The sequence below is a fragment of the Aptenodytes forsteri genome, unplaced genomic scaffold, assembly GCF_000699145.1.
Source record: "Aptenodytes forsteri isolate BGI_AS27 unplaced genomic scaffold, ASM69914v1 Scaffold33, whole genome shotgun sequence".
NCBI classification, from domain to species: domain Eukaryota; kingdom Metazoa; phylum Chordata; class Aves; order Sphenisciformes; family Spheniscidae; genus Aptenodytes; species Aptenodytes forsteri.
This window is the reverse complement of record NW_008795037.1, coordinates 7,602,063-7,622,548: the sequence shown is the minus strand read 5'-3', so window position 1 is coordinate 7,622,548 and position 20,486 is coordinate 7,602,063. Positions and strand designations below refer to the sequence as shown.

At 43.2% G+C, this 20,486-nt stretch overlaps 1 protein-coding gene across 1 annotated transcript in view; it reads left to right on the top strand.

Annotated features, from left to right (window-relative positions):
- BBS2 (Bardet-Biedl syndrome 2) overlaps window positions 1-20,053 on the top strand; it is a 29,839-nt gene extending 9,786 nt beyond the window's left edge. The window contains exons 2-17 of the mRNA XM_009276796.2: window positions 1,007-1,234; window positions 1,625-1,750; window positions 2,026-2,088; window positions 5,184-5,261; window positions 7,624-7,728; window positions 8,677-8,763; window positions 10,061-10,196; window positions 12,104-12,243; window positions 13,020-13,164; window positions 13,747-13,918; window positions 14,950-15,079; window positions 15,959-16,090; window positions 16,623-16,760; window positions 17,242-17,354; window positions 18,076-18,224; window positions 18,888-20,053. Coding sequence (XP_009275071.1) covers window positions 1,007-1,234; window positions 1,625-1,750; window positions 2,026-2,088; window positions 5,184-5,261; window positions 7,624-7,728; window positions 8,677-8,763; window positions 10,061-10,196; window positions 12,104-12,243; window positions 13,020-13,164; window positions 13,747-13,918; window positions 14,950-15,079; window positions 15,959-16,090; window positions 16,623-16,760; window positions 17,242-17,354; window positions 18,076-18,224; window positions 18,888-18,994 — 2,049 coding nt within the window. The 3' untranslated portion in view covers window positions 18,995-20,053. The remainder of the gene's footprint in view (window positions 1-1,006; window positions 1,235-1,624; window positions 1,751-2,025; window positions 2,089-5,183; window positions 5,262-7,623; window positions 7,729-8,676; window positions 8,764-10,060; window positions 10,197-12,103; window positions 12,244-13,019; window positions 13,165-13,746; window positions 13,919-14,949; window positions 15,080-15,958; window positions 16,091-16,622; window positions 16,761-17,241; window positions 17,355-18,075; window positions 18,225-18,887) is intronic.
- The last annotated feature ends 433 nt before the right edge of the window (window positions 20,054-20,486 follow it).

Here is a 20,486-nt window from a genome sequence, read left to right as displayed (position 1 = left end):
GCTGGCTGCCCGAGCCGCCGAGGAAAGGTTCCCCTTTTCTGGCGGGCGACGGGATTGTTTTCCAAGCCGTGCGGGTTTTGCCGCGCCGTTCCCGGTTACAGCAGCGAGCCGTAGCGCTGCTACCGTGCTGGCAAAGGAAACGGTGCTGGCAAAGGGAACGGTGCTGAGGTTTCTGTAACTGATGCAAAGGCTGCCTTGTGGGAAGAGAAAACACTGCCTGTGCTCCGTTTGAGTTTGAAATACAAACAAAAGGGGGTTAAATACAACTGAACCAGTAAACAAAGCGTAGGTTGAAGCATACACCCGCAGAGGCGTTTAGGTTGCTGTAAGTGCAAACATGGTTCATCTGTGATGTTTCCCAGCATTATGATTAATTTTATTTTGGAGCCTTTAGGAACAGCGTAGAACAAGGGCTCGTTCGAGAGACAGACTGTACAGCCATAAAGCAAGGGCTGTTAACCATAACATCCTGTGATCTCCTGACTCTGCTCCAAACAATTGCAGTGACTGAGTGTTGGTCAGCGAGAATAAAAACTTACTTATCACAGGCCCCTCTTTAAATTAAGCATGTTCATCTACGGGCGGAGGTTACAGATGGGTACCAGGTAAATTGTCCTAAATGTTTGGGGTTTCTCGGTAACGCTGTTACCGGCTGGATACGATGATATAATTTGTTTAGTCTGTGGTTGCTCCCTTTGGTTTGCTTTTTTTGCCTTACTCTGAAGACTTGCTGGTTGCCCTTTTCAGAAACAAACCAAACAATGGTGGCACAACTCCGCTGGCCGGAGCGGGGTTTTTCCTGCCAGTTCCCTTTTTTGGTAGAGTTTAAAACTAAAGAATAACTCAGAAACAGTACGGTCAGCAAAAACCCCGGTCTTTTGTCCTCACCTTGGTTGAGTGAATGCCCTTCTTCCCCATCGCAGTTGTTATCCAAACAGTAGTCTTTCATGTTTGTATACAAACACATCCATGCTTTGTGATAATGTTTATATCTTTGTTTCTGCAGGTTTTTATTCATAATCCTCATGCCCGAGGGCAGAGAACAAGCACAAACCGAATGGTGCAAAGTAACCAAGATTCGGACATTTCTCTTCTCAACATTAATCAAGGGATCACTTGTCTAGCTTCGGGAGTGCTGAACCCTCAGCTTGGTTATGATTGTCTTCTGGTTGGAACGCAGACTAATTTATTGGCTTACGATGTATATAACAACTCAGATTTGTTTTACAGAGAGGCAAGTTAATTTATCTGTCTGCTTTTTTTAGTATCTTCATTGTTTTCTTTTTCTTTCCATTCTAAAGATCACAGCTTTTACACTGTTAATTAATTATGCTTCTGTTCTTTGCATTAGTTATATTACTGTATTCAGAACGTTTTGCCTTTAGAATATCTGGAGTATTTCAGAAGAAAAACGTGAATGTGATGCATGTCTGTGTATGCACGTGCGAGAGCAAATTTTCATAATATGTCACGCATCACCTAGCAAGACAAAATTTAAGAAATCTGATAGGCACTCAGAGCTCAGCTAGACTGATAGTGATAATGTTGGAAGCTCTCTTTTTGATTTGTGTACTCTGATGTCTCATTGTCTGCCGTTTCTTTTTCCTTTGATGTTTCTCTGTAGGTTTCAGATGGAGCCAATGCGATGGTTCTTGGAAAGCTGGGAGATATTTCATCTCCACTTGCTATTATTGGTGGAAACTGTGCCCTGCAGGGCTTTGATTATGAAGGAAACGACCTTTTTTGGACAGTAAGGCTACGCGTAATGCTTCTGATATTATTACAAGGTTCTCTCAATGGCACTAATTGCTCTTGATATTTTTTTTTTATGATAAATATTAATTTGGTTGTTGATCTTTCTTAATTTATCTCAGACCTTAAACTGCATTTTGGTCGTGTATTCAGTGCACTCAGATGTTGCTTGAATGTGGACTATGTCAATTGTTCTGTTGCAGTTGAGATCATAAAAATAGTTTAGCTTCTGACAGCTATCATCAGTATTGAGGACTGTCTTTCTCATTTTAGGTTACTGGAGACAACGTTCGTTCATTAGCACTGTGTGACTTCGATGGTGATGGCAAAACTGAGGTTTGTAACCATTTCCATGTGAAGTCAGCTGTTTTCATGGTCTTATAGTGAAACGATAATAAAAATAACGGGGGTTATCAAATATGAGTGACTTATATTACCAGTTGAAGTGGTCCCTGTGTGGAAGTTGTGCCTTTTTCAGACTCCGGTCCGGCGAAGACACGCACAAACGCTCAGCCCGTGCGTAGGGAGCAGCACTGGTCGCTGGCACTACTCGGAGTGTGTAAAACTAGGCCTATCTGGAGTCTTTACAGCGTTAGTGCCTTGCTTTGGTGAATCGATTGCTAGCTGTAATGGAAAACTTCACTCACGTTTTTTTTAACTGCACCAGGGGAAATACAACGAAATGCCTGTGATCATCAGTTGCAAGGCATCTATTTCAGTGATATTTCTTGAATATGGTTACAAATACTTTTTTAAATTTCAGGGAAACAACTTGCAAGCATCTTGCATGTAAAAGTGAGCTCTTAAAAAGCTGTGCTGTGAAGAGCTTCACTTAGATTGGTAAAATCAAGAAATCTCTTTTCACATCCAGTCCTCCCGTTTCTTAATAGTGACATGGGGAAATGAAATGTTCTTTGCTTTTCTGATTTAAAGTGAAGATAACTTTTGTGACAAGCATCTTGCTGCTAAGATGCGAGACAAACAATAGGAAGCAGCTGCCATTCTGATCATGGAGGCTGCAGTGGATGGATGAAGTCGTGAATTTGTATGGCATTCTCTGTGTCAATGTTCTTCCATCCTGAATGAATTGAAGGATCATGCTTATAAATACGAATCTTTAAGAAAAGTAACGGCATCCTAGTATATGTCAGATGCAAGTAAATAACAATGTTAAATCACCATGCTAAAACGACTTACTTTTGTCATCTGTCTTTCAATTTTAATCATTATTACTTAAGCTTTTCTGTTTAGTTCCCCAAAAATCCTCGTTTGGAATGTTTACTTGGACTATGTAATGTTTATAGTGACGTGTAAAGGGCCTCTACACCTTTTACGTGTTTTTTATAAATACTGAACTGATACAGACCCTTTGCTTGATTGGTGTCTTCAGGAAGTGAAAGAATCTCTGGTTTTCTAACCAATTTCTGCACAGCTTCTCTTAGGGTGTATTTTTTTTTAATACCAAGAGGTGGTTATAGAAAGTGGAGACTGTGTATAAAGATACAGAAACCAGGAAACCGATTGATGGCACTAATTGTAAATATTTTGCACTTCTGCTTCTAAGTGATTGTTGTTGTTTTGCTATTTTTTTTTCTGCTTGAGAAAGGTTCATTCTCGGCAGTTGGTGTAATCTGATGCTACTTTGAGCTAAGCAGAGTTGGATGCATTATCCAACTAACTTACCCTGCCAGTTAGCCCAGCATGCTTTTGCTGAGATTTTTTTAGGGTTCTTTTTAATCTTAATTATCTAGGTGATTCTTTTTTTTAGTGATTTGTTGGTTTTTGTTTTTTTTTAATTTGTGGCTTTTGTGAAACTGTTTCTGGTTTAAAATTGAAGTTCTGAGAAAATGCACAGAAACATCTTTTTAAATTGTTGTTTATCACTTTGTGTCTTATCTGATAAATGGGTGCGCTAGCTTCATTTCCGTTCTTCCCTCCCCAGTAAAAACATGTCTACATGTAAAATGGACTGATTTTACAACTGCGTGAATATGCTTCTGTCATTTAGTAGCTAACAAAACTAATTTGTTGTAGTCATTGTCTTCCTCGGGATTTTAGACTGATACAGGTTACTTTCTCCAATCTTGCCAGAGTCTTGGGGGGGAAAAACTTTCTCCTTGCTTTTTCGAATTCTAGTCCAGTGGAATGAAAGTCACTGAGGTGGACGGGTTGAATCAAACTAATGAAAAAAAAAATCTTCTAGGCACCTCTGGGAAATGCAGCATCACCAGTAATTGTTTCAGGATTCTGTGCATTTAGCTGGTCGCTTTTGCTGGTAGTTGCGACTTGTCAAGAAATCTGTACCTCTTACATATGTTATTTGTTGTAAATTATTGCAATAGCTACAGTAAGCTTAGCTTGGTGTAATTTAGTTTGTTGTAATTTGAAGCATCTTTACTTTGGAAGAAAAAAAAGCCTTTAATCTTTTTAAAAATCCAACTTTAATATGGATTTGTGTCTATTCTGCCAAGTAAAGATGGACAACTCATCGGTGCCAGTGGGGAAAAGTACTACCAGGTTCTAAACTTTCATTTATAATTCTGTTTGTCATTGGTTTGATGGATGACTTTATGGGCAGGGCACTAAACAGATCTGTTATTTGGTTTCTCAATTTGCAAAATAGAAGCCGTGACTTGTCACCATCTTCAGAAAGTGCTTTTCCACGGGGCTTCTTTTCAGTTAATACCTTGTACCTGCCCAACTAGGAAACAGGAAAAGAACGAAGATGTAAGAAACGATAAGGAATGAGAATGCAGAAGACCCAATTCAGTGCTGATGTCCTATTTGTATAGTCGTTTTGATCAAGTTAAAGCTGATTTTACCCATGCTTTGCAGTAGTGGCAGCCACCATTTAGGTTGGAGGAGCAGTGATGGTTTGATACTTGCATTCATTGGTTTTGAGGTTTTTTAAATGAGGGATGTTCAGTGCTAAGCAATGATTTTTTTTTCCCCCCAGCTGTTTGCTCACAGGCTGGTAACTGGGAGTTGCTGTTTCTCTGAACCCATGCAGTACAAGTCAGAACTGAGCTGCAGGCCTCCTGCTCCAACACAGGCAACGTAGTATTTTTGATGTGTATAACTGCAGTTACAAATTATAACACTGAATCTTTTACAGTAAGAAAACAGCAGAGCCCTGATGTTCCAAAGTATCTTTTCTCATTCCTACCCCAGATATTTCACTATGCCTTTGTAGAGCCTAGCTTGACAAAAAAAGGTATAACTAATACTTGATCAACAGGAGACTTCTGAAATCTTGTCTTGACAGAGGGTGCCTTTTGTTCCACTGGCAACTTTTCATACAGCTGTTAAAATCCCTTCATTGCTTGGACTTGGAATATTTATTTGCCCTCTGGGTCCTGGAGTATGTCTTTTTTATTTCCTTAGCTTGAATAACTATTTTTAAGGTAGACTTTATTTTTTTTTTCCCCTAGCTTCTTGTTGGCTCTGAAGATTTTGACATCCGGGTGTTTAAAGAAGATGAGATCGTGGCAGAAATGTCAGAGACAGAGGTAAATTACTTCTAGCTAATGTTTCTTATAATTGCTGATGGAGCTAAAAGTATTGTGTATGGGAAAGCTTCTCTGGTTCAAATTTATTGTGTAGTTAAATAGTCACCTAACTATTTAGCACAATAGCTATTCTGCTAGAACTGCAAAAGTTAGAGTTTAATAAAGTCTTTCATTATGCACGGGGTTTTTTGCTTGCTCTGTTTACAAACCTTTCACCAAGTTGAGAAAAGTAACTATTGCTTGACTGACAGTCAGGGCCCTGTCCAAAGGTGATTAAAGTTACTGGATTGTGATCGAAGCTCTTGGTGCCTTCTGAGCAAAAGAATGTCTTCTACGGTTTTCCTCAAATGCGTTGACACAATTGTGATGAAGTAATTTGCCCCTGTGTGTATCCAGATGGCACATGGCAGGGTAGAAGGGGGTTGCCCAGGCAAAACGGGAGGTTTATATTGCAGATGAAGTTACACGCTGGCTGTATAAACAGAGCTGCACCTTTGCAGTGCCTAAAGTAAAATATGGGGCAGACAGGTTTTCAGATGGATAACTAAAAGGTGTGGGAGTTGCTTTTTAGCTTAAGAACTGAGATCCCCGCTGTTAAATTTTGGTTGCTTGGAAGGGAGAAAAATACCCTTGTCATTGCGTTTAGGAGTTTCCTTAGCCTTCTCATGACCCTTCTGGGCCCAGGGTAGAGTAAGGACACACTACAGACCTTTGTCCTTGAAGATCAGAGGTCTCCCCGCTGCCCAAGTTGGGACTAAAAGGCTTAGCTGTTAAACCACTTAGGAAGAGCGATGAAAGACAAATCCGGGCAGTGTTCTAGGAGAGGAAGCTGTTGCTATAGCTAGAATTAGAACTGGGCCTATAATACGTTCTGCTGTCTGTACAGTAGCCAGTCTAGAGTCATGTTGTGATTTCTGGTTAAAGGGAAGCTAAAGGTCCATCGCTCTTTTGTATGGTTTATTTCCAGATCCACAGTAGAATTGTTCTAAATTCACACCGGAGGAGTCTTTAGAGGCCTGTTACAACCCTGCTGTTCTAATTTAAAAGAGCACAGCTGCACCTCAACCTTTCCTTTAAGAAGGCGAATTCGGGGAACAGTGGCTTTATACATTGTGCTTGTTTTGGAAGACTTGAATAGTTTGCATTTTCTGCGTTTAGTCACTCTGGTGAAACTGAAACTGTAGACTGTTGTGATTCTTGAATTTATAAATGGACAATCAGGTATTAAAGGGAGTATTGCTGCCTTTGTGAGGTTGACTGTTGCTGGGGTCTTCTGTCCTTACTGGGTGCTTGCAATTCAGAGGGTATTGTTACTTGGGAAAGGCTTTGGAGAAGATCTGTCAGACGGAAGGGTAAAGGGTTTGGAAACAATGTTTTATGGTAAAAAAAACCAACAACAAGGAGCAGTCAACTGAGTTTAAGAAATTTGTGAAGGATTTAATTTAAAGAAGTCTCCCATGCTACGTTGTACAGAAGACCAGACAGACGATTGCAATTGTTCCTCCTGACATTAAAATCTGTAGTCTTAGTGCGTGGAAAAACCTGCATTCCCAAGCACTCAGAGCCTTAGCTCAATGAAGAATTGTAAGGTAATGGGTCTTAAAAGGAGTGAGAAACAGGCTGAGTTATGACTCTCGGGTCTTTCCCTGGAGCTGTTACTTATTCAGGTAATACCTAACCTGGTGTTCTAATTGTGTTCCAGAAAAAGTCCCAACTGTGGGAGCTGTTAATTTTTATCTCGCTAATCTTGGGCAAAGGTTTTCTACCAAAAATATCTCTGGGGCTTTCCTAACCCATGTAATGTTGCACTCCTTAGCATCCTCAGCTCCTGAAGCTTTAAGGAATGTTCTGTGTTTGGAGTAGGTTTTCAGGGATAATGTGTTAGCACTGATGACCACGGGAATCCTATGAGCAGTTGTGTTGCTGCTTGTGGTAGGAAATACTTGGTCAAAGTACACAGTTGGAGGGCAATTCTGCAATCTTTGCTGAAGCGTATCTTAGCGCTGGCAATGCAGCTTGCGTGAGGAAATCCTACAAAGCCTTTGGTGCTTTCAAACTGATTTTAAGATAGTACTTGGTCAAAGTACACAGTTGGAGGGCAATTCTGCAATCTTTGCTGAAGCGTATCTTAGCGCTGGCAATGCAGCTTGCGTGAGGAAATCCTACAAAGCCTTTGGTGCTTTCAAACTGATTTTTTAAAATAGTTACTTCAGTATTTAATGCTTCCTACAATAGACTTATTTACCATTTAAGTAGTGTACAGTTCATGTGGTAGAGAGATTGTATAGTCTGTTCTCTGTTACCTGAAGATGCAGAAGTTTTCACTCCTGTACGCTCTCCCTCCCTCCTTTCCCCCCACAAGACTATTACTGCACTTAGCCCCATGTACGGCAGTCGGTTTGGCTACGCTCTCTCTAATGGGACGGTCGGAGTTTACGACAAGACAGCCCGCTACTGGAGGATTAAGGTTAGTCCAATATTAGAATATCAATCATCACAGAAAGTTTGAAGGCTGCTAGGAGATTTGGTACCTAATCTCAGGCCGTTCTGATGTTATCCTGACTCCTTAGATGAATTTGAAATTTTCTACTGAGCATAGCACTTAATGTAATTTTTTTTCTTACAAAATATACCTATTTTTATAGATAGATGCAAAATTAATACCATCTCAGTTCCTTCAGTGCTTTTGGGACTGTTGGCCATGGCTTAAACAACACTGGTACAACAGTACAACTAGGGATGGTTCAGCTTTGCAGGGTTGCTTAAGCAACAGAGATGCCACAGAGAAATTTGAGTGCATTGTTAGAAAATGCCTCTGGCTGTATTGTTGAATCAATAAACTGTTTTTCAGAGACTGAATTAATCTTGCATTGTCTACGCTCGAAGCCAATTTTTCACATCCAGAGCAATTTGCTGCTGCAGCAAATCATACTGGCCAAGATCCTTTCCTGACGCTCATTTTAATATTCTTAATATAACACGGATTAGAACAGTCTATGTAATAGTCATAAGTGAAAGGATTCCTTGGGAGGCGGCAGGATAAGGCCGGTGGCTTTCCTCAGTGGTCTCATTTTATGACAAAGTTGAAGCCCTAGTTTGTTTTTTTTTCCCCCCCTAGAGAATTTGGCTTTTTACACTTTGTTTTTGTGAGTTCTAATCATCTGCTTGGATGAAAATGTATTTAAAGGAAAGATCCCTTTGAGAGCAGTGGACTAGATTTGTAATGCAAGGGCTAAGATTTCAGAGAGGTGTGTGACCTTACAGATAGTGATGCTCAAACTTCCTATTAAGAGACATTTTTCTGTTCCTTTCTGTAATCTCTGTAGACTCATACTCCAGTGTCTTACATGTGTTAAGCATCTGCAATTTCAAAAACGTACCCAAGCTTGATTTGTTCTTTGCTTTCTGTCCTCAGTCTAAAAACCAAGCAATGAGCATACATGCGTTTGACCTGAACTCTGATGGTGTGTGCGAGTTGATCACTGGCTGGTCCAATGGAAAGGTGAGTTTGTACAGGGGGGAAATGAGGAGCTGTAAATCTGGAAGCTGTGTTTGAACAAGGCTCTTAAGCTGTCTGAAGGAGAACGGCCAACAAACTAAAAAGGCTGTTGAAAACCGAGTGCTGAAGAACTACTGCAGTAAACCTAGTTTGGCTGGTGAATCCTGTGCCAAGCACAAGATCAGAGAAAAGCTGCTTCCTCTGCTTAGCGCAGAGTCAATTGCTAAGGAGTGGTAGGTTGTTTCTATGGTAGCAGAGCTCACATGCCACATCCTAGAGCTCTTGAGTGTCTCTTTTCAGCTGTGTCTTGAGCACATGCTAATAATCCTCTGCGACGTTTCCTGAATGTTCTCAGACTACAGGGAGGACAAAGCGGTTATGTAACAGGAGAGCAGCGTCAGTCTTGACTCTGGCAGGATTAATCAAGCATTATTTAATTTTATGTAAAGGCATTCTATACAGCTCATTCCTGGTCTCTTAAGCCTGTTGCTTGGTATTCCCCTTTGCCAGAACCGACTGTTCGGTTCCACCTCTTCCAAGGGGGAACCGACTTCCACATCTCTCCTGGACGCAGCTTGCCAGTGTTTTTTTTGTAAAGCTATGCTTTTTTCTTCACACCTCTCATTACTCTCATTAGCCTGGGGGAATTTAATTAACTTCATATCAAGCTGGCAGTCTAGAGCCCAGATATGTTGCAACTTATGTTGGATTAGGTGTATAACATTGTTAGAGAGAGAACCTCTCCTTGCTTTACTCCTTTTTCTGTTCTTTTTCACTGGCAGTCTCTACCCTCCTTGTTGGTCTGAAACAGTCCCTAGCTCCTAGAAAGAGTAATGCTGGGTCCCGTGCTTTGGAAAAGACACGCTGCACGGAACTGAGCCCCCCTCACCGTTCTTCTCCAATGAAAGATAATTAAAGGTTGTGGTATTCGTGTATAAAGATAATTCACCACACAAGGGCTGCAGCTAAGAGGAGAGATTGTAAATACTGCATTAAGGTTATTTCTGGTTTAGTCCTGTCATTGCATTCATGTGTGCATAACCTTCCCAGTGCAGACATGCAGTCCCCTTCTTTCCCTCCTCTTGTTTGTAACTCAGGGAAGCATCTCTGAAGAGCTGAGCCTGTCTAGAGGTTATTTTGTGATGGGATTTTTTTCGTGTGTGGTGGTCTGATCAGCAGAGCTGCAAGCTCACCTGCAGTTCCGTGAGCAGAGCTGGCTTTCGGTTAACAGCTCAGAGTACGGCATGGCACGTATTTTGTTTCTGTTCATGTTGTGCCTTGGAACTCTTTGTTGTTCCAGGTTGATGCACGCAGTGACCGAACTGGGGAGGTCATCTTTAAGGACAACTTTGCTTCCTCAATTGCAGGAGTGGTGGAGGGGGATTACAGAATGGATGGGAGCACCCAGTTAATCTGCTGTTCAGTTGACGGTGAAGGTAAGAGCATTGTTCAGGATATTAATTTAATATACAATAATATCAGGCACATCACATCATCTCAGATTAGCTAAACGTTGTTTTGGTTCCATAGGCATTTTTGTGTGCCAAATTCTCTTTGCTTTATGCAAAGTTAAGGGAATTTTGAGTTACGCTATCTGCAAACAGGATTTTGAATATTGCCTTCTCTGTGATAGTCAGTACGTGTTTCATTATGATCCAAGAAGCCATCAAAATTCATTTGCCTAACGGAAGAAGTCCCATCCTAATATTGCAAAGATAACTATATTCAGTACAGACTGTGGTTCTTCAGGCAACATTATTATAGATGAATGTATAGGAAATCTTTTTTCCTATATGATAATTCTTTGGTCGCTTTACAGTGGGTAAAAGGGTTGAGAGAGCTAAGGGGGGTGTGTGTTTTGGTTTTCTTCTAAAGATTAATAGTTTTTATATTAGAAATTTTAGATGTTAACAGCCCTTTGTTTCCTGGAAAATGCTATCCTGAGACTGGAGAACTGGTGGATTTATCCCGCCATGCATTCAAGAAGTCAGACCTGGTTACTGTGAGTGGAAACAAATATGATCCCAGGTTATTTGAATAGGCTCAGCATGAATTTACAGGGATGGCTCCAGGAAAGACACTGGTGTGATTATCCGACTGCTTGGCGTCAGTGGCCTGAGACAAGCAGGTCTGGCACAACCCATTTGGAACAAAAGCCTGTCCTTGTTAAATAGCACAGTGTTTTGCTGTCTGTCTTAATCACAGGCTGTGGGGATGTGCTGCGCTTGGGCTTCAGCATGTAAACCTTTTTCCCAAGCTTACAGAACAGGAACGTTGTACACAGTTCTGAAGATACCTTGTCCTAGCAGAGCTGTGTGGGTTAGTATCGCTGAACATGATGATGCTTTTCTGATGGGCACGTCATAAACAAACCTTGGCACAATGGGGATCCCTTTAGGCTGGAGCCTCTAGGCATTATTAAATAGTAATAGCCCTGTTGTTGGGCTTACGTGGGCAATGCATTCTCATAGTCCTTGTCCTTAGAGTTCTGTTTCGGGCCAGCATCCTTTCACAAGAGGTGTTGTTCTGTGTTTCAGTGCGTTTTCTGTCTTGCTCTCATCTTAAATGAATGATTCACTCAGAAATAATAAAGCGGGTCCTTTCATCGGAGGACAGTGTGCGTGCTAAATGCTTTTCAAGTTCCCTGCAACTTTTTACTGGGGTTACATAGTCAGGCAGCATATTTTTCGCAGGTATAAGATTTTTGTCCCTGGCTTTCATTGTCAGCTGCAACCAGAGCACACAGCCCGCAAGCAAAATGGAAGTTTATAGCAAGTGTCTTTGTCTCATCATCTGTTCAGCTCTTCTGTCTCCACAGGCAGTTGGAGATATTTTCATAACTCTGTGCTCCACTGAGCTACTGGAAAACAGGTCTTACCCCTTGAAGTGAAGTATCCCTTGATTTGGGGAAAAACTAATGTGGGTAAATCTTGTTTGCTGGCTGATTGACAGTGACTTAGTCAACTCCAGACAGTAACAACTCCTCTGACCAGCTCTAGAAATCCAGGTACACATTTTATTAATTTTGCATAATTGCAAACTCACCTAAGGACCTGAAAGAACGATTGCAGTGGGAATCCTCTCGCAACAGGACCGGGCGCTGCACTTGTCTGGTCAGGTGAAGACAGCTTAAAGACAGGTTGGAAATTCTGATCACCAGGAAAGTCAAAGCCCCTGTTGGGTGTAAATCAATGCTCAGGTTTTCAGCTGAATGGTACCAGCTGAAGACCAGAATCAGTGTCTGCTGCTGAGGTGGTACAAGGGGGTCTTGTTACAGAAACTAAAGTTTTGGGGAGGCTGTGAAAGGCTTTGCTGAAATTGGCTATGTTTTGTTTCTGTACAGTCCGAGGCTATCTGCCAGGAGGTGAGGAGATGAAAGGAAACCTAATGGATACAAGTGCTGAGCAGGATCTGATCCGAGAACTTAGTCAAAAGAAACAAAATCTGCTGCTGGAATTAAGAAATTATGAGGAAAATGCAAAGGTACTACTTAAACAACGTGTAGGGCCAGAACACACCTTTCTATTGCTTTAAATCAGGAGCAATCTGGGAAGCAGTCGTGGGGCAGTCCAGACAAGTCAGAGCTGTAACCTGTTAGGATGCAGCAAGATTGTCTACTGGGGATTCCTGCTTCTGCATCTGGCTTGCTCCTTGTGCAAGTTCAGAACTTGCTTTTTGTATTTTAATAAGTAACATTTTCCTTGCTCCTTTGTCTTGCCAGAGCAGTTGTGCTTGGAGCTGGCTTCTGTTCAGCCCTGTGCTTTGGCTTATGACTGCAAATTGTAATTTTCAATGGATGAACCAGCTCGGGGGTCAGAGGGGATTGTTTGAGAGGATCAGGTGAATGGGAGCACTGCCAGGGTGTAGGAAGCGCACTTGTGGCTTGATGGTGAAGGTGCAGAAATAGCCTGAGGAAAGATCAGACTCACATTTGAACAGTAAATGACCACCATAGCAAAAGCATGGAATTATATAAGCTTGTGCTTAAAATTGAATATATGTTAAGTCGTTTTCTGAATAAAGGTTTGGGTGCAGAGCCGAGCTCTATCGACAATAAAGCACTTGAACAAATTGTAGCACAGGTGTCCACAGCTCCATGCCTAATCCAGCCGCTGTTCGTAGCGATGTGAAGTGTCTGGGAATTGCTGTAATACAACCTTCTCCTGCAAGAAGAAAGAACTGACTTATGTGTATGTTTCTAGGTTGCTTGAATGAAAATCTTGAAATTCTGATACTGAAGGGTATGTGTTTTGCAACAGGCTGAGCTGAACACTCAATTGAAGGAAGCTGATGGGCAGAGAGGTGTGATTCCAGCAAATACCCAACTCCAGACAGCCCTCTCGGTTAATCTGGGCACTGACAGCCAGTCTGCCCATGTGGAGCTGTGTATTTCCACCACAAATGGTGAGTGGTAACCTGCTACGAGCGACATTTATCTCATGTAAATTCATGCAAACGCTTAGTTATATTTAGCTGACGATTTGCCTGTCTCCCCTTTATTGTCTGTAATTTCCCCTTTGTGGTTGCTTTCCTTTCACAGAGTTTTGAATCAAGCTGTGTTCCTTTGATATGGGTCTCAGGGGAGAGGAGTTTGATGGAATTCGTTTCTTGTTATGTGTAATTTTCCGAGGCAATTAGCATTTAACTTGGATGAAATGAGTCTTGGTGATCCCTGCAACACTCCTTGTGTTGACTCTAAACATTAACCTACAGCCATGTTAGTGAGGGTGTTGCATGAATGCAGCTGAACCTCAGCTGGCTTTACACGCAAAACTGGAACTACCCCAAGTTAGCAAATTCAGCTAGCACCAGGCGTGCTGAGGATGCAGTCCGGTCCAGCTGTGGTATTGCTGGTCGTCTGGGATATTTTAACAATTCAGAGGAGGGGTGTAAAGAGTTGACTGTGCTTAATTCTGAAAACAGTGGTGGTTTGTTGCCAGAGGACAGCTGTTAATTAAGGAACTGCTTTTTCTTCCTGTTGCTAAGACACAATCATCCGTGCTGTGCTGATCTTCGCTGAAGGCATATTTGAAGGAGAGAGCCACGTGGTACATCCCAGTCTCCAGAACCTCTCCGGTTGTGTTCGTGTTCCCCTTACTCCACCCAAAGATGTCCCTGTGGATTTGCACATCAAAGCCTTTGTGGGTTACAGGAACAGGTGAGTTTTGTGTTGTGATCTCTGCTGGTCTCCAGAGCTAACTGTGTGACCAGGAAACAGCAATGATGCGGCTTCGTGCTTGTCCCATGGGAAGTGCACTGTTAATTCCCTGGTGCCCCACTTCTCTGTTACCAGATGGAGAGCTGGAATGCTTTCTTAAAAACACCCGTGTACTTGTGATGCTGAGCTCTTTGCCAGACAAAGTCTAAATGCTCTGGAGTCGCTGGGACCTGCTGTGCTCCGGCTCTGCCTTTAGGGGAACAGCGAGCATTTCTTGTCCAGGAGATGCCTTATTGTGGGTCTCTGGAGGGAGCCGGGAGAGGTGGAGGCCGTATCCGGGCTGCCTGCTCTGAGTGGCTGCCTCTTCAGGCCCTGAATGGTGGCTGCTCTGGACGAAGTACTTCAGCAGGCCTGGAGGCACAGTGGTGTCTTTCAAGCTACGAAGTAACCCTGAACCCATTTGTCTTCCAGGCAAGTAGAAAGTAGCATATGCCTGATTTCAAGACAACACTTTTCCAGTTTCCCATAGAAATAAAATGTCTCTTCATATACACTTGACACCAACTTTCTCCCTGCTCACATCTGCCAGAACTGGCAGTGCCCCAGGAAGCAGCCTCCTTTCCCTGAACAGGGAGGCATATTTTGAGAACTAGGAAGAATGTACGGGACTGAATTCCCTTTTTGTTTTCTCTATTTGTCTTTATTACTGCTTTTAATAAGACTTCACTGAACCTGTGAAGAAAATATTCAATCACATAGTAAGATCTTAAATGCGTTAGCCTAGAGAATGTATTTCATAGGCAGGATTATGGAAAATGTAGGCAGTAGGGAGGAATCATTCAACCTCGTGATGGGATAAGCCTGGAATTTCCAAGTTCCAGTGTTTTTTCTGGGAAACGGTAAGCAGCTGATTACATAGCTGGAAGCTGCTGATGTCAGTAGCCGGGTAAAAAAGGACCAGGAACCATTGCAATAGGTGAATCCCTGGTATGTTAGCAACTGTCTCTATTTTTCCTTTGGATTGCTTCCAGCACACAGTTCCATGTATTTGAGTTGACAAGACAGCTTCCCCGCTTTTCCATGTATGCCCTGAGCAGCCCGGACTCGGCCACGGAGCCGCTGAGCTTTGTTAACTGTGCAACGAATGAGAGGCCGCAAAGGGTGAGTTTCTGCTCTGCTTCCTATTTCCCGGTCCTGTGTACGGGTACTGCAGGTGGAGGGTTTGCAATTAGCTTGAGATTTCCGAGAGCAAAGGAAAAACTATGCAGTGAACGGCACTGCTGGCCTTTGGAGTCTGTGTATTACAGCTTGACTCAGTGCTTTTTTTCCTTCTTTAACTTTGCCTCAGTTGAGGCATTCCCTGCTTCAGGAATTCCTGCAGCTGCAGGAACTAATGGCCAGAGAACGTGAGGCGTTTCAGATATTATATTGTTTGCTGTGTGACAGCTGATGGAGTGCCAGCAGCAGGAGCCCTGTAGCGAGTGATAGGTTTTGTAAATGGGCAGAGAACAGGAAGAAGGCAGTACAGTGCCCCGATAATGGCTCGGTTTCACAACAGATGAGCAGCAGCGCTGTAGCTTTGGTTCTAAAAGATCTGAATTGTGGGATGGCAGTAATTGGAGCGGGTCATTTCTCTCGTAAATAGGGTTCTGCCATATTTCCGTGACCTTTACTGCATTAAATGGCCAAGGCAAAAACCAAGATGAAATGAAACTTTCCTTTAAATTCTTGCAGTAGAACCAAGCCTTGCTTCCCAGCTTTCTCCGGTCTCCAGGCCTGGGCTTTTGTTTTGACTTTGGGCTGTAGTCTCTGGTTGTTGGATTTGATTTTCTTACAAATATTCAGCTTTGGAGCAGGGAGTCGACTGCCCCCATTCTAACAAGTTCGTGATGTGGGTTTAGGGGATGAAATTTAGTAAACGAAATTTCCAAGGTACCCTAAGCGGAGAGCCCTGGTGCACATCGCATGCAGGGACATCGCGTGGTTCTCCAGGCTTTCCACACACGTGGTGGCTGATGCTCTTCATTTTATTTTTGCAAGGTCGTTATGTGGCTGAATCAGAGCTTCTTGCTACCAGAGGACGCAGAGTTTCAGAGCGCTCCCTTTCAGGTTTGCTTCACTTCCCTTCGTAATGCAGGACAGCTCTCCATCAAAATCAAGCCCGGCGGAGAGGTGAGCACCTTCACGGACAAGGGGAACACCCGTTTAATTATACCGCAGTGAAACTTAAGGGTGGTGCCAACACGAGGAAGTAAAAATGAAGGAGTGAACAGGCAGAGGAAGTACTCATGTTTTAGGGATGTTTTTGGAAACTTTTGGGTCTGCTTACTGTTAGTGGGTAAAATTCCAGGGCCAGTTAATGAAGAAAACTGCTTAGCCTACAGATCTGTAGGAAGGTATTTGTTCCCACGCAGAATGGTTTCAGGGAGCCATAATTTGAGGCACAGAGGCTGCCTGTAACGTTTGCGCTGGTCCTGTATGCACGGATGCCTCTCTGCCCCAGGCCTGAATAAAAGCCCCTTTGAAATCAGTGTCTCCTTATCTACTTAAAGCCGTAGAGCTTGCTCATGCAGCAATTTTTGCCTCTTGATGGAATGAACTGCTTTGAGCCTGAGTAACTGTTGGAGAGGCAGTCCTGCTGGGCAATTCTGGGAGATGTTTTGGCATGGAAGAGCGCTGAAGTGCTTCCTCTCCTTTCTGACAGATTTCCATCAACACGGATGATATTGATCTGGCTGGTGACATTATCCAGTCAATGGCCTCCTTTCTGGCCATCGAGGATTTGCAGGTGGAAGCAGATTTCCCTGCGTACTTTGAGGAGCTGCGGAAGGTGCTGGTCAAGGTGAGGAGACATCGGGCATTCCTAAATTGTCAGCTAAGCAGTCATTGGGGGCATTTGTGTGTCAGGATCTCTAAACTGCTTTGTCTTCTTCGTGGAAATCAGCCAGCGATGGCTTGCTGTATATTCTGTGCAAAGACAACGGGACACGCTCAACTCTCTGTTTATTCTTTGTTCTGTGGAGCAGGCCCTTGGTCCCCAGCAGCTGATTGTTCAGAATAATGTAAATGTGTTGCCTGGGAGATTGAGCTGTGGATTTGGGTCAGGGAGCAAGCTCCGTACCTCAGCCTGATCACCCCCTTCTGGGGGACAGGGTACCGCTCTGGCAGCCAGGGGGTGAGGGGAAGGAGAATGGTCCCCGGGATGCTGGTAGGTTAAGTTGGGATGTTATTTCGTATTACACTGGGCCAAGGTTTAGCTTAAACGATTACCTGTATGCCCAGAGTGCCGGGGTCCCTTTCTCATGCCTGTTTGCCTTGGACAGGTGGATGAACACCACGCGGTGAATCAGAGGCTCACTGCCGACATGGCTGAACACTCCAACCTCATCCGCAGCATGCTGGTTCAGGCGGAAGACGCACGACTCCTGGGAGACATGTGAGCAGTTGCTGCTTAGCTTGTGTGTTTCGGGGTTAGAACGGCCAGTCTCTGCTTTTCAGGCAGAAAAGAGCACAAAAGAACATTTGTGTGATACAGGGGTTGCCTAGTTACAGCTCTTGATGTGGAATTGGTACCTTTGCTGGTCCCACCATGAGCTCTCCTTGAGCCTTGTCTTGTTCTTTAGGTGGAAAACCGGTCTGGGGAAGACAAAAGAGCAGAGGTAGAGGCTTAGCATGGAGCAGGTGGGGTGAATCAACCTCAACATGGTGAGATAATTAGAAAAGATACAACAAGGGAAGAAGGCAATAAAAGCTGTCTGTGGTGTGTGAACTTTTGAGAACACCAAGAAAGAAATTTTAGGTGTCAGTCCTTCACTCTGACTTGCTGTGTTCTCCTGCTAATGTCCTATCTTTACTGTCAAGAGCAGCAGTAAAGAGGCCTGAGCTAACGCAGAGCGGTGTTACTTTCACTGGGGAAAGTGGCATCTCCTCTTTGGGTTGCCGGATAAAATAACTGCAAAAATAGACCCTTTTTTTTTTCAGTAAAATAATGAGTATAACCAACATGTCTAGACAAGTCTGTTGTCTTGTAGCTGGCAGACATGCAGGTAACCGTGGTGGCCATCACAACCATGTATCTCTACACCTTTGTATTGACAAACCAGGAATGACTTTCTTGTCGCCAGAGATTCAAATAACTGGACTGATTGTTCCCCCAGGAAAAACATGAAGACACGGTACATCGAGCTGTATGATCTTAACAGAGATTTAATAAATCAATACAAAATTCGTTGCAACAATCACACGGAGCTGTTGAATAATCTGAAAGCTGTGAATCAGGCAATCCAGAGGGCTGGGCGGTTACGTGGTAAGTATGTGTGTTTGGAGGGAACGGGGGGTCTTGGATCCCACTGAGGCAGATAGGATGTGTCTCGGAGGCCAGCTGGGTTAGTTAAGTGACTTTAGGCTTTTTGGCCTGAAGCTAAATTAGTAGAAGTAATCTTTCATTTTTCAGTCATAGCCAGTTGCCTGTGACAGTCAGCTGTGAGTGTCCAGTATCATCTGGGATCACAGCTGTTCAGAAAGAACAGTTCAAAGCAGTTTCCAGCTTTCTAGATGGTATAGAAATTGCTAGTTTTGTTGAACACAATTTAAAAAACATTTTTGAAGTAGTGTTTCAGTTCTTAATTTATAATTCTGCTTTAAAAAAACAACCTATCAACTTAAGCAGGGCTATTCCTCTATATTATTAGTTCTGTAGGTCTTTGGGGAAGGAGCTATTTTTTTATCTATTTATAGCATTCTCCTTTCAACAAGTCCTTTAAGCTCTCCTATAATAGAGCTACAGACGATTCTTCTTTAAAGAAAGGATTTTATTTACGTATTGGAAAAAAGGTGGCATTTCACTGTGAGCTTAAAAAATACTTGAAAGAAACCCCTACATTCTGAGACTGGATCAAATAAGTATTTTTACCACTTCCTTACTCAGTGACTGACGTGTTTTTTCTGTTTCCTTTTTTTCTCTTTACAGTTGGCAAACCTAAAACCCAAGTGATCAGTGCTTGTCGGGACGCAATAAGGAGCAACAACTTCAACATGCTGTTCAGGATAATGTGTGTGGGAACAGCCTCTTCTTAAAATGACTGGAGGAGCAGCAGTCGCACAGAGGCAGCGTTGCCACGCAGCGGGCAGATAACGGACCAGTAATGACAAGCGGCTAATTCAGTCCCCTGCTCCACTGTAGGGTGAAGTCATTGCAAAGGTAGCATTTTAGTTAAGCCATCAGGCAATAAGTGTTGTTATGCAGGCCAAAGGACAGCAGGCTTCGTGGAGAGAGCATCGGAGTTTAAGTGCGGATGTGATGTATATGCAAGACAGAGGTATAACCTTGGAACAGTTATTTTTCTTACAGTAACTTATTTATGTATTTTAATATATTTTTTAGTTAAGGCATCGGCCTTTTCCATTAAAACATAGACTAGTTTGACTGCTTTTGGTCTGATTTAGTTGGGGAGATGCGTACGGTTAAGTTTATTTGTTGGGGGGGAAAAAAAAACCAAACCCAAACCACTTTCCTGGTTTGGCTGCGCAGTCTCTGTGCACACTAAGCACTTAAACTCTCTGTGTCGGAGAATCCTGGGTTTCATTGCAGGGATGCGCTGCTTTCTAGGTAAACTGCAGTTCAGTGCACTAGAAGCACCAAAGGGATAACGTCTCCTTGCTGGCTTTTAAGCCAGAAGATCTTTGAAAGCCGTCCAGTTCCACGATCCACGCAGGTAGGAAGCGGTCTGTTTCGTATCTGAGACTCTCCCCACACCTGGACTGCAGGAAGTTTTGCTTCCAGCTACTGGTTCCGTGCTGCTGCTGGAAAAAACTGCAGATACTGAGGTGGGCAAGGGTGCATTTCAGGAACAACAAAAACAAAACTACGTGCCCAGGCTGGTGTGTACTTACGAAGAGCTGGCAGTACTTAATGGGATCAAAAGAAGAAGGTATTGAAAAATCTCCTGGCTCAAACCTGTTTATTAATTGTGGGATCTCTTAGAATTGGATTAAAATATTACAGTAAGGCTGTATCTTAGATCTAAAGATATTTTAGAACCTTTGCCAAAGCAAATTTCTTCTAGAAGCTAAAAATATCCTGCACAGGGTGGAGGTTTGGCCCCAGTGCTCCTAGCTCCCGCACCATTCATCGCATCTACCACTGTACAGATCGGTGTTTGCAGCGTGGGTGGGAAGGAGGCAGTCCACCTCCGTGAAGTGAAGCTCTCGAGGCTGTCAGGAGTATTCATGTCCTGTAACTGGGCTGTCTCTTACTTGCCACTACTGAATTTAAGCCAGCAGCCCATGCAACCAGTTGAACGGGGAACGTGATTCTTGCAATGTGTTTTAATCCCCAAAACGGCCCCTTGCCGCTGCTTCGGCCCCTTCAGTATGGAGAACTGCGCTGCCAAACACGCAGATCTCTGTCACTTCAAATCTGCAGCAGGAGCTCATTTGAATCCTTTTGAGAACCTGGTTGGCAGTCAAATCCAGCTCCTCGGTAAAAAGGGTGGTGAGCCACCCATGCTGTTCTAAGCAAGTGAGCTTTAAGACTTGATTATGGAACAGTCTCCTGGCACAAGTGCTG